Source organism: Psittacula echo, assembly GCF_963264785.1.
Source record: "Psittacula echo genome assembly, chromosome: 7".
In the NCBI taxonomy this organism is placed as follows: Eukaryota; Metazoa; Chordata; class Aves; order Psittaciformes; family Psittacidae; genus Psittacula; species Psittacula echo.
The window spans coordinates 2,156,553-2,168,869 of NC_137740.1; the positions used below are offsets into that span (position 1 = coordinate 2,156,553).

The 12,317-nt window shown below is 51.8% G+C and overlaps 1 protein-coding gene across 1 annotated transcript in view; it reads right to left on the minus strand.

Annotated features, from left to right (window-relative positions):
• SGIP1 (SH3GL interacting endocytic adaptor 1) overlaps positions 1-12,317 on the minus strand; it is a gene marked incomplete at both ends in the record, with an annotated part of 54,302 nt that overhangs the window by 21,269 nt on the left and 20,716 nt on the right. The window contains 8 exons of the mRNA XM_080623232.1: positions 150-235; positions 2,148-2,199; positions 2,591-2,615; positions 3,389-3,400; positions 6,935-7,110; positions 8,183-8,237; positions 8,452-8,508; positions 10,415-10,439. Coding sequence (XP_080479358.1) covers positions 150-235; positions 2,148-2,199; positions 2,591-2,615; positions 3,389-3,400; positions 6,935-7,110; positions 8,183-8,237; positions 8,452-8,508; positions 10,415-10,439 — 488 coding nt within the window. The remainder of the gene's footprint in view (positions 1-149; positions 236-2,147; positions 2,200-2,590; positions 2,616-3,388; positions 3,401-6,934; positions 7,111-8,182; positions 8,238-8,451; positions 8,509-10,414; positions 10,440-12,317) is intronic.

A 12,317-nucleotide genomic window follows, 5' to 3' on the forward strand; every position in this document is an offset into this window, starting at 1 on the left:
TTGCCTTTCTCCTCTTTTAAGAGGAGCTCCAGGGGGTTGCTGATGAGGGCTACGCGCTTGCTGGTAGAGCAGGGTGCTGTGAGCCAGCCCCAGGGCACAGCACAGCCGTGGGTCACTGCCAGGGGATGCCACCCGTGTCCCTGACCCACCGTCCAGCTTCTGCTCCTCAAACGCCGACTCCAGCGGGGGCCCAAAGAGCGGTGCCAGCGCGGCCGGGTCCTCCACGGGTTTCTTGCTGTGGGATGAGGAGACAAGGGCAGAGGAACCATGAGGTTCAAGCTTAGGAACCTTGAGGTTCAAGCTTAGGAACCTTGAGGTTCAAGCTTAGGAACCTTGAGGTTCAAGCTTAGGAACCTTGAGGTTCAAGCTTAGGAACCTTGAGGTTCAGGTTTAGGAACCTTGAGGGTCAGGTATAGGAACCTTGAGGGTCAGGTATAGGAACCTTGAGGGTCAAGCTTAGGAACCTTGAGGGTCAAGCTTAGGAACCTTGAGGGTCAAGCTTAGGAACCTTGAGGGTCAGGTATAGGAACCTTGAGGGTCAAGCTTAGGAACCCTGAGGGTCAGGTATAGGAACCTTGAGGGTCAAGCTTAGGAACCCTGAGGGTCAGGTATAGGAACCCTGAGGGTCAAGCTTAGGAACCTTGAGGTTCAAGCTTAGGAACCTTGAGGTTCAGGTTTAGGAACCTTGAGGGTCAGGTATAGGAACCCTGAGGTTCAAGCTTAGGAACCTTGAGGTTCAAGCTTAGGAACCTTGAGGTTCAAGCTTAGGAACCTTGAGGTTCAAGCTTAGGAACCTTGAGGTTCAAGCTTAGGAACCTTGAGGTTCAGGTTTAGGAACCTTGAGGCTCAGGTTTAGGAACCTTGAGGCTCAGGTTTAGGAACCTTGAGGCTCAGGTTTAGGAACCTTGAGGCTCAGGTTTAGGAACCTTGAGGCTCAGGTTTAGGAACCTTGAGGCTCTGGTTTAGGAACCTTGAGGCTCTGGTTTAGGAACCTTGAGGTTCAGGCTTGCACTCAGACCTGGTGCTTGGCTGCAGACCTGGAGGTTTTCAGGGAGTGTTTATGCTCCAGACTGAGAGGCACCAGGCAAAACACAGGGGTTTGGGCAGAGAAAAAGCAGAGCAGAGCAGTAACATCATCTGCAGCGCTGCAGTCGAACCCTGTGATGCCCCAGCAGCCACTGAGGCACTGTGCATTCAGGGTTGGTCAGAGCTACTCTGGACCACACGGGAAAGGGGGAAACCAAGTCAAGGTCTGGACCATGCTTAGCTCCAACACACCTTGAGTCGAGCTCTGTGGCTACACAGGGCACTCTCCTCCTGAGATTTGGCTTCTGAATCAATCTATACCCACAGCACACACATGCCAGCTCTCCCCAACAGCAGGCTCAAGGTGGGTTCTAACAAAGGATGTCCTTGCTGCTGCTGTGGAGAGCCAGAGCTGTGCCTCTGAAATGAGGATGCCACTGCCATCAGTGCCTCAATTCTGCATGGATTTGTTTGGCCATGTTCTGGGGCATCCACCCCCCTTCATTCGTCATTTACACAGCATCCAAGCAGCCCATGGACCCAAAGCTCCCTGTGCCTCTTGCATCCTGCAACACGGAGCTCATTTAACAACTAAACACAAACATGTGGCTGTCTCACGAGCCTAAGAAGCTACCAAAGTGATGTTTCTGCAGTGGTGTCCTTGATGAGGCAAACTGGGGCAGCCCAGCTGGCCGATGGGTCAGCAGGGTTAGCACAGCAGTGAATACCCACTGAATTTGCTGCAGTATTCTGCCCTGTGAGGGTGCTGAGGCGCTGGCCCAGGGTGCCCAGAGAAGCTGTGGCTGCCCCATCCCTGGCAGTGTTCAAGGCCAGGTTGGACACAGGGGCTTGGAGCAAGCTGCTCCAGTGGAAGGGCTCCCTGCCCGTGGCAGGGGTTGGAGCTGGAGGAGCTTTAAGGTTCCTTCCAACACAAACCAGGCTGGGATTCTGGATTTGACCTATCCAGGTATACATGGAAAAGGATCAAAATCTGGAGGAGAAAAGAGATTCTTCCCACTGAGCCACGGTGCAAACACGCGGCTGCCCACTGAAGCATTTAAAGACCACATCAGGGCGAGGTGCCAGTGCTGGATAACCATCCCAATGGACTCGGCACTGACCTGGCAGGGTCTGGCGTTGGTGTGGAGCGCCGGGGCCGCGTGATCTCCTCATCTGCAGCACAGGATGGACAGTGCAGGGTTAGAGCCGTTCCACCACCTGCACCCCAGCATCACCCCCAGCCCACCCAGTCCCCATGTTGGTGTGAGGCTCACACCATGCACAACGTATGTCCCGTCCCATGCCTGCTATGGGGATCCTGGCAGGAAAAGGTCTGGTTTTTAAGTTGGATTTTGTTTCTGTAGAGAACTAGACCAGGTACCTGCGTCTATAGATACCTCAAGGATGTCTCCTACGGCCTTCTTCAAGGAAGGCATTTGGGTGCCATCATTTCTGCCAGAACCACTGTAAAGCAACCCTAACCCACTCCCTTATATTCCCCCTCCCCACAATATCACCACCACACATATAGCAACTGTTGCTGAAGGCTGCAGAGCATACTTACTGGATAAATTCCTTTTAATCGTCCCCTGGAATTAGAAACACACGAGGTAAGAGGGATGCACAGGGACACGGGTGCACAGCAGTTGTCACCCAAGGAGGGACACAGCGGGAGCAAAGCAGCCCAGCAGATACAGCAGGAATTGCCTGTCTTGAGTGATATTTACTGTACATGGCTGAGATATGCCCGGCTGCACATGTGTGTTGTGAAATCCTGTTTGCTCCCAGCACACAGGGAGCAGAAAAAACCCTTTGGAAAGGATTTTTAGCCATGAAAATCCATCACTTGGCAGTGCTGCATTCACAGCCTTCCCGACTGCCAGGGGCTCACAGGGGTCACTTACAGCATCACCCCATGGTGATGGCATAAACCCCAAATCCTACGTTTGATGGCTGCATGGTTGATCTAAATAATGCATTTTTAGCAATCTAAGTCCTCCCTATTTCCGTACAACACACATGGGCTTGTGCACAGCAAAAACCACCCCAACCTGGACCATGGGAGCTGGGGCTGCACGGCAGAGGAGGGAGCAGGATGGGCAGTGAAGGTACCCCAGGACCACAGGCAGCATCCCCAGGGGGGTTGGAAGGATGCAGGTCAAGCCACGGAGGATGCCCATCATTGGGGACCGCTTTGCAGTGGCGACAGTGACAAGGTCCTACCATCACCTCGGTCACACAACAGCATCTAATGGCACCAGCACCCGCTCCCCCTCCCTTCGCTCACCACGTAACCCCAGCACAGACTCAGCCCCCCCATGCTGGAGCAGCAGGGGCAGGAGCAGCGAGCACGGGCGCTTACCGGGCTGCGCCGCTGCGGTCAGCGAGAAGGAAGAGAGAAGAGACACCTGGTCAGAGAGCGACAGGTCAGCACCCCGAGCCCCCAGCACCCATCACACCCTCATCACGGCTTCACAGAGCACAGTGCAGGGGGGTTCCTCCTCCATGCAGCCCCCAGCACCCACCAGTGGGAGCAAACCCCTTGCTGGTGGGTCACTGTAGCCATGGGGCATAAGGCAGGGGGAGAGCAGCATCCAGAGAGACCCCCGAGGAACCCAAACCCTATGGAACAAATGAATGTCCCCATTTTGGGCTTAGAATCACTGGAAGCCCAAACCTCTCAGGGAAGCCATTGCCGCTGCACACAGCAGCACTGCAGAGGTCATGGACCACTGATGGGGTTTTCTGCCTTCTCATATATTTTGATGTGCAAGGATGAAGGTAAAACATGCCCAGGTAAAGCTGCGCCCTCGGGCACCTTGTCCAACATGTACCTCACCCACTACAGGGTGAAACTACACAGGATTTGATGTGTGGGTTGACGCTTTGGCATGGTTTAGTGGTAGCCTTGGCAGTGCTGGGGAGCGGTTGGACTTCGTGATCTTAAAGGTCTTTTCCAACCTGGTGGATTCCCTGGTTCTGTACACCCCCAGACTATGCACAACCAAAGCCAGCCTAGCTCCATAGTAAAGTGCTCCAAGTTAAATCAAGGGAGAAGGAAAACAAACATTACGCCTTCCAAACCAGTGGGATTTGTTATCTGCATTTCACATTTCATTCTAGAGGCATGCAAAACAGGGAGCGTGCAAACCAGAGAAGATTGTGTTAAGAAGCTATGAGAGACAAAAAACTGTATTTCTTACCGGACTTCTCCTCTAAAAGAATGCAGAAAAGGAAGAAAACAAATGAAAAATGAGAATATAAGAGATTTTCTATAAAGGGATAACAGAGAAGTAAAAGATGTGTATTATGAAGGATATTTGAAGGATACACGTGCTTTGTCATTAACAGGCCCCATTAGCTATAGACTGGAAGGGCCCATGTAAGAGGAAAGCCAAAAGGAGCAGGAAAGAGGCCTGAAGATGCTGGGACGCTGCTGGTATGGTACGTGGCAAGGTGCAGGTTGTCCCATCACTTGCACGTGCAAGGAGCGAGACCCAAGCTACTGGGCTTCAGATGGAGGATGCAGCCAACACCAGTTTACGAGAGCATCTCCAGTTTCCTGCTTGTCTTCAAGGTGAGGCACCATAGCTTACACCCCAAAGGGATGGGGAGGGCACTGCCTACGGACACAGCATCCCACTGCTCTTGTCCAGGAGAGGCTGATGCACAGGAGGGATGTGGTGCTGGAGCATGGCTTTGCAGCTGGTTTGGGAGAGGAGACGAGCCCAGGACAAGGGCACGGACTCAGACAGCAAAGCAAGGAACTCCCTTGGATGCAAAACTCCTTCAGCCAGCTCCTGCCCAGGGCACTGGTGCTTTCCCAGGCAGCAGGGCCAGTGCCACTTGCCAGGATCCTGGTGTACTGGGGAGCAGCACTGCTCATTGTCTCCATCTGCACCCTTTGGCTCTGTGCGATGGGATTTGGATCTCAACACAGGGAAGCAGCACTGTTCCTTCTGTCCAACCTGGCACAGGGCTTTTCCCTGAGCCCTTCAGGTTGAGCAGTCTCTGCACTGTTTTACAGGGAGGCACTGGCTCCAGCCCCAGGCTAGAGACAGCATCACTTTATATGCACAGACTGGTTTGGGTTGGAAGGGACCTTAAAGCTCCTCCAGCTCCAACCCCTGCCACGGGCAGGGACCCCTTCCACTGGAGCAGCTTGCTCCAAGCCCCTGTGTCCAACCTGGCCTTGAACACTGCCAGGGATGGGGCAGCCACAGCTTCTCTGGGCACCCTGGGCCAGCGCCTCAGCACCCTCACAGGGAAGAGCTTCTGCCTAAGAGCTCATCTCAGTCTCCCCTCTGGCAGGTTCAAGCCATTCCCCTTGGCCTGTCCCTACAGGCCCTTGTCCCAAGCCCCTCTCCAGCTTTCCTGCAGCCCCTTTAAGCACTGGAGCTGCTCTCAGGTCTCCCCTTCAGGAGCCTTCTCTTCTCCAGGCTGCCCCAGCCCAGCTCTCCCAGCCTGGCTCCAGAGCAGAGCTGCTCCAGCCCTCGCAGCATCTCCATGGCCTCCTCTGCACTCGCTCCAGCAGCTCCACATCCATATTTCTGGCTAGGCTCTCCAGAACCCCGACACCCCCGGCTGCAGCACAGCACCAAGGAGCAGCCACTCTGCACCTCTGCAGCGGCTGTGACAGAGCCACCAGCTACACCCGGGGGCCAGCGGGTGCCCTGTGGTTACTGGAGCAGCAAACCCCACAGGCAGGGGCCTGAGATAACATCAAGGAGGGAAGGAGAATGCACCAAGACCTGACCCTTGTTGAAAGTTCTTAGTACTTTCCCTATCCCATTTTGAATGTGTTGCACTATTTCCTCTCTCCTCACAAAATCACACAGTTTCATACGCTATATACATACACATGCGTGTACCAGACTGCTGGGGCCATCACTTTGCAAAACCAAAATCAGCTTGGTTTCACAATAAGAAATTCTGTGGGTTTTCCCCCTCTCAATCAAAATTATCCATCTTTTAGGCACATAACCGCAGCCTCCAAAACTCCCCCATCCTTTCTGCCGCATTTTGGGGTTGGGTTTTTAACTCTTTTTTCCTTTTTGTGCTTCCCAAAGCAGCCAGCTGCAGTTTCTAACCCTAAACCTCCCTGGTCACAGCACCAAAAGCATCCAGAAGTGCACATTGCTAAAAGGGACAAACATCAGGGGAAGCAGAGATGTGCCGGGGGCACTCAGATGCTCTCATTAAACTCGGCCACGTTGCATTGGTTTGGAAAGAAGAAATAAACCACATTCGTTTGATTTCATCTTTGCTTTGGGTTTGAGATTCATTCACACTTCAGATACAGGCTATTTATAAATCACAGCGAGCTTCATCTGAAAAGACACTAAAACCCACACTGAAGCCCACTGAAAGGGAAAAATCAAATCTTTTCACAGCTGAACAGATTGGGATGAGATGACAGAAATCTTGACAAGTCTTAGGGAAACCAGAGGGTGATGGTATTTATACCATGTATATGCAAGGAGAGGTGACCTTTCCTTCCAGGAACCCCGCATTCACCCCTGGGGTGAGATATCCCTCTAACACCCATAGTGGTGGTGTGGAAAGCCCTAGGAATGAGGGCAAAGCCAATCCAATTTATGTCCTGGATGATGGTTGCATTGAAAGATAAGGGGAAAAATAAGGGAATAGTGTATTTCAATCTCAGTTGCTCTGTTTTATGAGCAGGAAAGCGGAATTTTAAGACATTTGAACTGGATACATCACTGCGATACATCTGAGCTCTACCTGCGGTCACATTATTAGTTCCGTATAGGCTAGACCTTATAAATGAGGACATAAAGAGAAACTCATCCCTCCTAAGGAAGAGCTTCCTGATCACTTGGGATGAGCCCTGAGGAGCACAACTGCTTTTGTAACCCAGGGAAGAGACAAAAACACGAGGACTCACCACAGGGGATGGAGAAAGTGCAATGTTGCCTATTGATGCCTTCAGCTCGTCCACCGTGGCCGCGCTCTTCAGGATGTCTTTAGCCTGCAAAGGCTTGATCTTGATGTTGAACTTCTTGTGTGCCTCCTCTTCCTCTTCGGATTCACTCGAGGAGTAGAAGTGCTTTCCTTTGGTAGGTAGAGCACAGTTAAAGAAGGTTTCCTCCTGCTGTGAGAGTAGAGCCTTGGCATTCAAAGGCTCTGGTATCCCTGAAGAGTGGGAAGGAGGGGTTCCCAAAATGCTTATCCCAGACTCCCATGGATGGGATTAGTGTGGAGGGGCAGATCCTCCTGCGGTGCCTGCCACTGCTGTGATGTTTCAGTGCTTTATCCATATAGAATCATAGAACAGTTAGCATTGGAAAGGACCTTAAGATCATCCAGTTCCAACCCCCCTGCCATGGGCAGGGACACCCCACACTAAACCAGGTCACCCAAGGCTCTGTCCAACCTGGCCTTGAACACCGCCAAGGATGGAGCATTCACAACCTCCCTGGGCAACCCATTCCAGTGCCTCACCACCCTCTCAGGAAAGAATTTCTTCCTTAGATCCAATCTAAACTTCCCCTGTTTCAGTTTGAACCCGTTACCCCTTGTCCTGTCACTACAGTCCCTGATGAAGAGTCCATCCCCAGCATCCTTGTAGATGAACAGTCCATCCCCAGCATTCCTATGCAGGAACTGATGCTCACAGTGATAAAGCCAACCCTGGTTTAGCCCAGCAATGGTGTGCATCAGTGCCTGCATTCCGGGACCATGCACAGGCTCTGGCCTTGAGCATCGCATGTGCACCCACCACAGATGGGATAGGACATCACCTTCCCCATGGGACACCCTGCTGGAATGCTCCTGGCAGTGCTCATCACACCTCCTCATTTCATGGCAGTGGATCAAAGGCAATTAAAATCACCCTCTGCTCTACTGCCTCAGGTAATTCCCTGTGGGATCCAGTTAGAGCTGTGGAGTGGCAGCTCAAAAGGGAAGTAAAAAGGGGGAAAGAAATAAGCATAGAATCACAGATTGCCCACTTTCTTCTTGGCCCCGTTAGGCACTGGAAACTGCTCTGAGGTTTCCCAGAGCCTTCTCTTCTTTAGGCATGATAATAATAATAATAACAATAATAATAACAACTATGTCAGTGGCCTGCCTGTGAACCCCAGCTCATCTTACACTTGGTAACCCAAGAGGCAAAGCCAGCCATAAAGGATATAGCCTGGTTCCTCCGGTCGGATGCTGTATCCTTCCTCATCAAGCTCGGGTGAGTTCTGAATAGGGCACAAAAACAAAACCAAAAGAAAGAATTAGGAATGCTAATTCCATCCCTGGAAAGCTGGAGCAGCTCCTTCCTCCTGCAGGAAGAGATGCCCACCACAGCTCTTTGCAGCCTAACCCTACCCAAGGCAGCATGGGAGCACAGCCCAGGTCCCATTGGGAGCTGCATGGGTGCTGGATGGGGGGCAGGTTCCTTGGGGCACTTACATATCTGTCCCAGTCGATCTCCGCATAGAATCCATTTGGGGCTCCATTTGCTTTCTTCTACAAGACATTGGAAAGAAAAATGTCCATGTTTTAAGTTAAGGAAACGAGAGTAGAGCATCTCTTATACGTGTGCATTGACACAGCTGGGGTGGCAGTGGGTACTGCTGCAGCTGCCCCTGCAGGCACCACAGTGACCTGCTCTGCACATGCACATCAGCCATACACAACAGCACTTCCCAATTCTGGAATGTCTTCCACACCAGAGGGGTAAAAAGGCTTTTGTTGAATATTCATTAAGTGAACTTAAGAGGGGAGAACTTAAGCAAGAGGTGAAATGACCATTTCTCTATGTGCTGGGATGCTCAACCCATGGGGAGAGCCGGCAGCAGTGGTTTTCTCCTTGCCCATCGAGCACAGATAGCACCACTATTCATAGGGACATAATCACCTTCCCCAGAACACACTGAAAGCTGGATTCAGTTTGTGTTACTCAGCAGCTGAGCCACCCATGACATGAGCTGGGTTGCAGCAGTGAGCGGTGTCTGGGCTAACCCAGCTGCCACCATGGAATCCCAGACTGGGTTTGATTGGAATGGAGCTTAAAGCTCACCCAGGTCCAACTCCCTGCTTTTCCATCCCAGAGAAGCTGTGGCTGCCCCATCCCTGGCAGTGCTCAAGGCCAGGTTGGACACAGGGGCTTGGAGCAAGCTGCTCCAGTGGAAGGTGTCCCTGCCCGTGGCAGGGGTTGGAGCTGGAGGAGCTTTAAGGTCCCTTCCAACACAAACCATTCCAGGGTTCTATGACTGATTCTATGATTTGCTCTTGGCCACTCTGATGGCTGCAGATATTACAGTGAACACGTGTTGTAGGAAGAGAAGTTACATTAAATGCCTCCATCCTCCATTTCCCCTGCCCCAAATACATTTAGTGACTTCCTTATATCCCCCAAAATTGCATTTCTCCATCTCTCAGCTTGCTGGAGCACTGGGGACATTTCCTGCCCTGCACTGAGCTCAGACAGCAAGCCTCATGGAACAAGAACATGAGCCTGATTGAGGGGCACCTGAGCTCACCTGAGGTCCCTGCACCCAATCCTGCGAGGACAGGCTGCCCACAGCACTTCTATGGTGGAGGAGACAGCTCAGGGCTGCCCCTTGCATGTTATTTGTGTATTACTGTGAACAGAGCCTTGGTTCCAGCCCTACCTGAGCTGCAGACTCCTTTGTAATCCCTATTTCTTGACCAGTGGCTCATGGACACAGGGCGAGCCCAAAGCCATGGATTTTGGGTCAGATGTGGAAGAAAACCCAAACCAAAGAATTGATCTCATTTTTGTTTGGCTTTGTCAGCCCAGCATCACCCTCATTGCTGAGCCTCCCCTGAGGGCCTCATTATTTTAAGGTGAGTTTCTAACATCTAAATTTGCTCAAGAAACAACAATCAACGCCGTCGCAGTCTGAACCCAACACTTATCAAACTGATATCGAATGGCAAAAGGAGACGTGGTCCTTCCACTACCCGGGTCTAGCAGGGCCATTTCTGACACCATAAATCAAAGCAGCAATAATCGAAATAACAAACCCAAATCTCTCCTGGTTTTCAGTTTAATACAGAAAATAGAAACAGACGCTGGAAACAGCTGATCTGGCAACATCCCCTTAACTCATCCCACAGCAAATCTGACCCAAGCCAATTAGCAGGAGTGGAAATGGGGATATGGAGCCAGAGGGGTTTAGCTGGACACGTGGTCCCTCTGCCCAAGGAGGTGTTTATTGTTATTTTCTCTATGTTCAACCTGCAGAAACCCTGGGATGTGCCATTACTTTAAACAGCTCCTTACCAAGATGTGTTTTCTATATGAAACAGAAACGAAGAGATGGTTTGCAAAGTGCTGATGGGGGAATTAATACTTAAGGAGCCATATCAGGAGGGGAAAGCAGGATGAGGTCCATGCAATACTTACAATGCCATCCCTGTCTGGTGACCCTCTGTAAAGAACAGAAAGAAGCAGAGTGTTAGCTCCCAAACTGCACTAGTGCCCCATTAACTTGTGGAGATGGTTTTAATTATGAAGCTATCAGCAAATCTGAATTACCTGCCACGTGCTCTGTATGAAACCCACACAGAGGTCTCAGTGCTGCTGATCTCATGTTATCAGGTGACAAATGCTATAGTTATTCCTAAAGATGATGATCCCACTCTACTGCTGAGGAGCAGGGCTGGCTCCTCCTTGCACCCATACCGCAGCCATAGCCCCACACTGTGTGCACATCCTATTGCAGAAGGCGCTAAAAATGACAGACAGAGCGCGTCAGAGGTTTTATTCCGGCAGCAGCACGGTCACTTCTCTTGAACGGATCTGAAAACTGAGGAGCTCCTCAGGGATCCTGATCCCCAACCACTTACGGGATTTAGACCCTGATCGTGGCAAGCAGCGTGTGCGGCTCAGCAGCCACATGCAGACACTGTCCAAGGAGGCTAAGTTCGCTAGTGAAAACACAAATGTGCTTATGAAAACCAGGCGGCTCCTCCGCCCCTCCCATGCTCCCAAGTCTGATGCATTGCCACAGATTTGCCAGCAGTTAATGTCTGGCTCAGGGCATCACAGAAACCCTGCTGGGATCTGCTGCCCATCCAGCTCTGGTGTGAGAGAATGACACCTTTCATGGAACTTCTCCAATTCATCCGTGTCTGCCTCCCGTCTCCCTTATCTCATATTTAACCTCTTTGCATAAAGATCTATGAAATTCTTTGGAAGCGGCAAAGAATCCTTTGGAAGTAGCACAGATCCCCTCTGCTTCTGTATATACCCCACACTGCATGAGCTCCAGGGATGTCACCTCCCGCTCATATCCCAGCTAGAATGGCTACGGAGACCCTTGGCCGGTGGAGGGAAAGGGTGGAAAGTCCTTTCCCACCACACAGCAAACCCAGCCCATTCCAGAACCCAGACAGCAGCTCTGGATGTCCCACACCATGGTGCCCACCACCAGGTCCATGGCAGGGGGTGACCAGAGGGTCTGTCCCAGCCTCTCACTGCAGCTCCCAGCCCCACACCGGCTGCTGACGTGGGCTTTGGAGAGCACTCAAAGCCACTTGGGGTGATGACCGCGATGTGACCCTGCGCCGTGCTAATCACTGCTGCCTGCTAATTGCAAGTGTCTCCTCCACAGTGGCCTTTCTGTGAACTCATTGCCACCACGAAAGCCCCAGGGTTCATTTATCATCTCCATAGGCTACCACCTTCCCCAGCCTCTAGGAAGAGCTTGCTGCTGCGAGCAACTGGTTAAAGGCAGGACCTAGACCTGGCTCCATTGATTTTCCCTGGGCAGACGAAGAGGATGCGGAGCAGCCTGATTCCTGCCCAGCATCCTGATAAATTATAAATGAAGCCATACACGGAGCTCCCGGCTGTCCCACAGCCTGCTTGGGGATGGACAGCCACCACTCCTGGTGACAAGCCAGCAGGACAAGGGCTTGGTGCTGCACAGCCCTCTTTGGGGATGTTCTCCATAGAATAGAATCAATGAGGTTGGAAAAGACCTTCAAGATCATCGAGCTGTACCCCGTATTTTCAGGCCCCATTTTGCAGTGGGCAAAGCCCTGCAGGTGCTGATGCAACCAAGGCTCACCATGGTCCCAGGAGCATGGCTAGGGCTGTGACGGCTGCCCCTTTGCAGAGGAAACCTCACCAACCACCAGTGACATAGAAAATAGCTCAGAAAAGCAGATCTGAACAAAATAAAATCAAAATCCCACAGGGATTTTGTTGTGCAAGGCATTAAATACCTCTATGATGGTGAGGGAGAGGGAGCAGGGCTCCTCACTGCCTTGCCCCCTTCTCCTTTGGCACGCTGCTTTCTAAT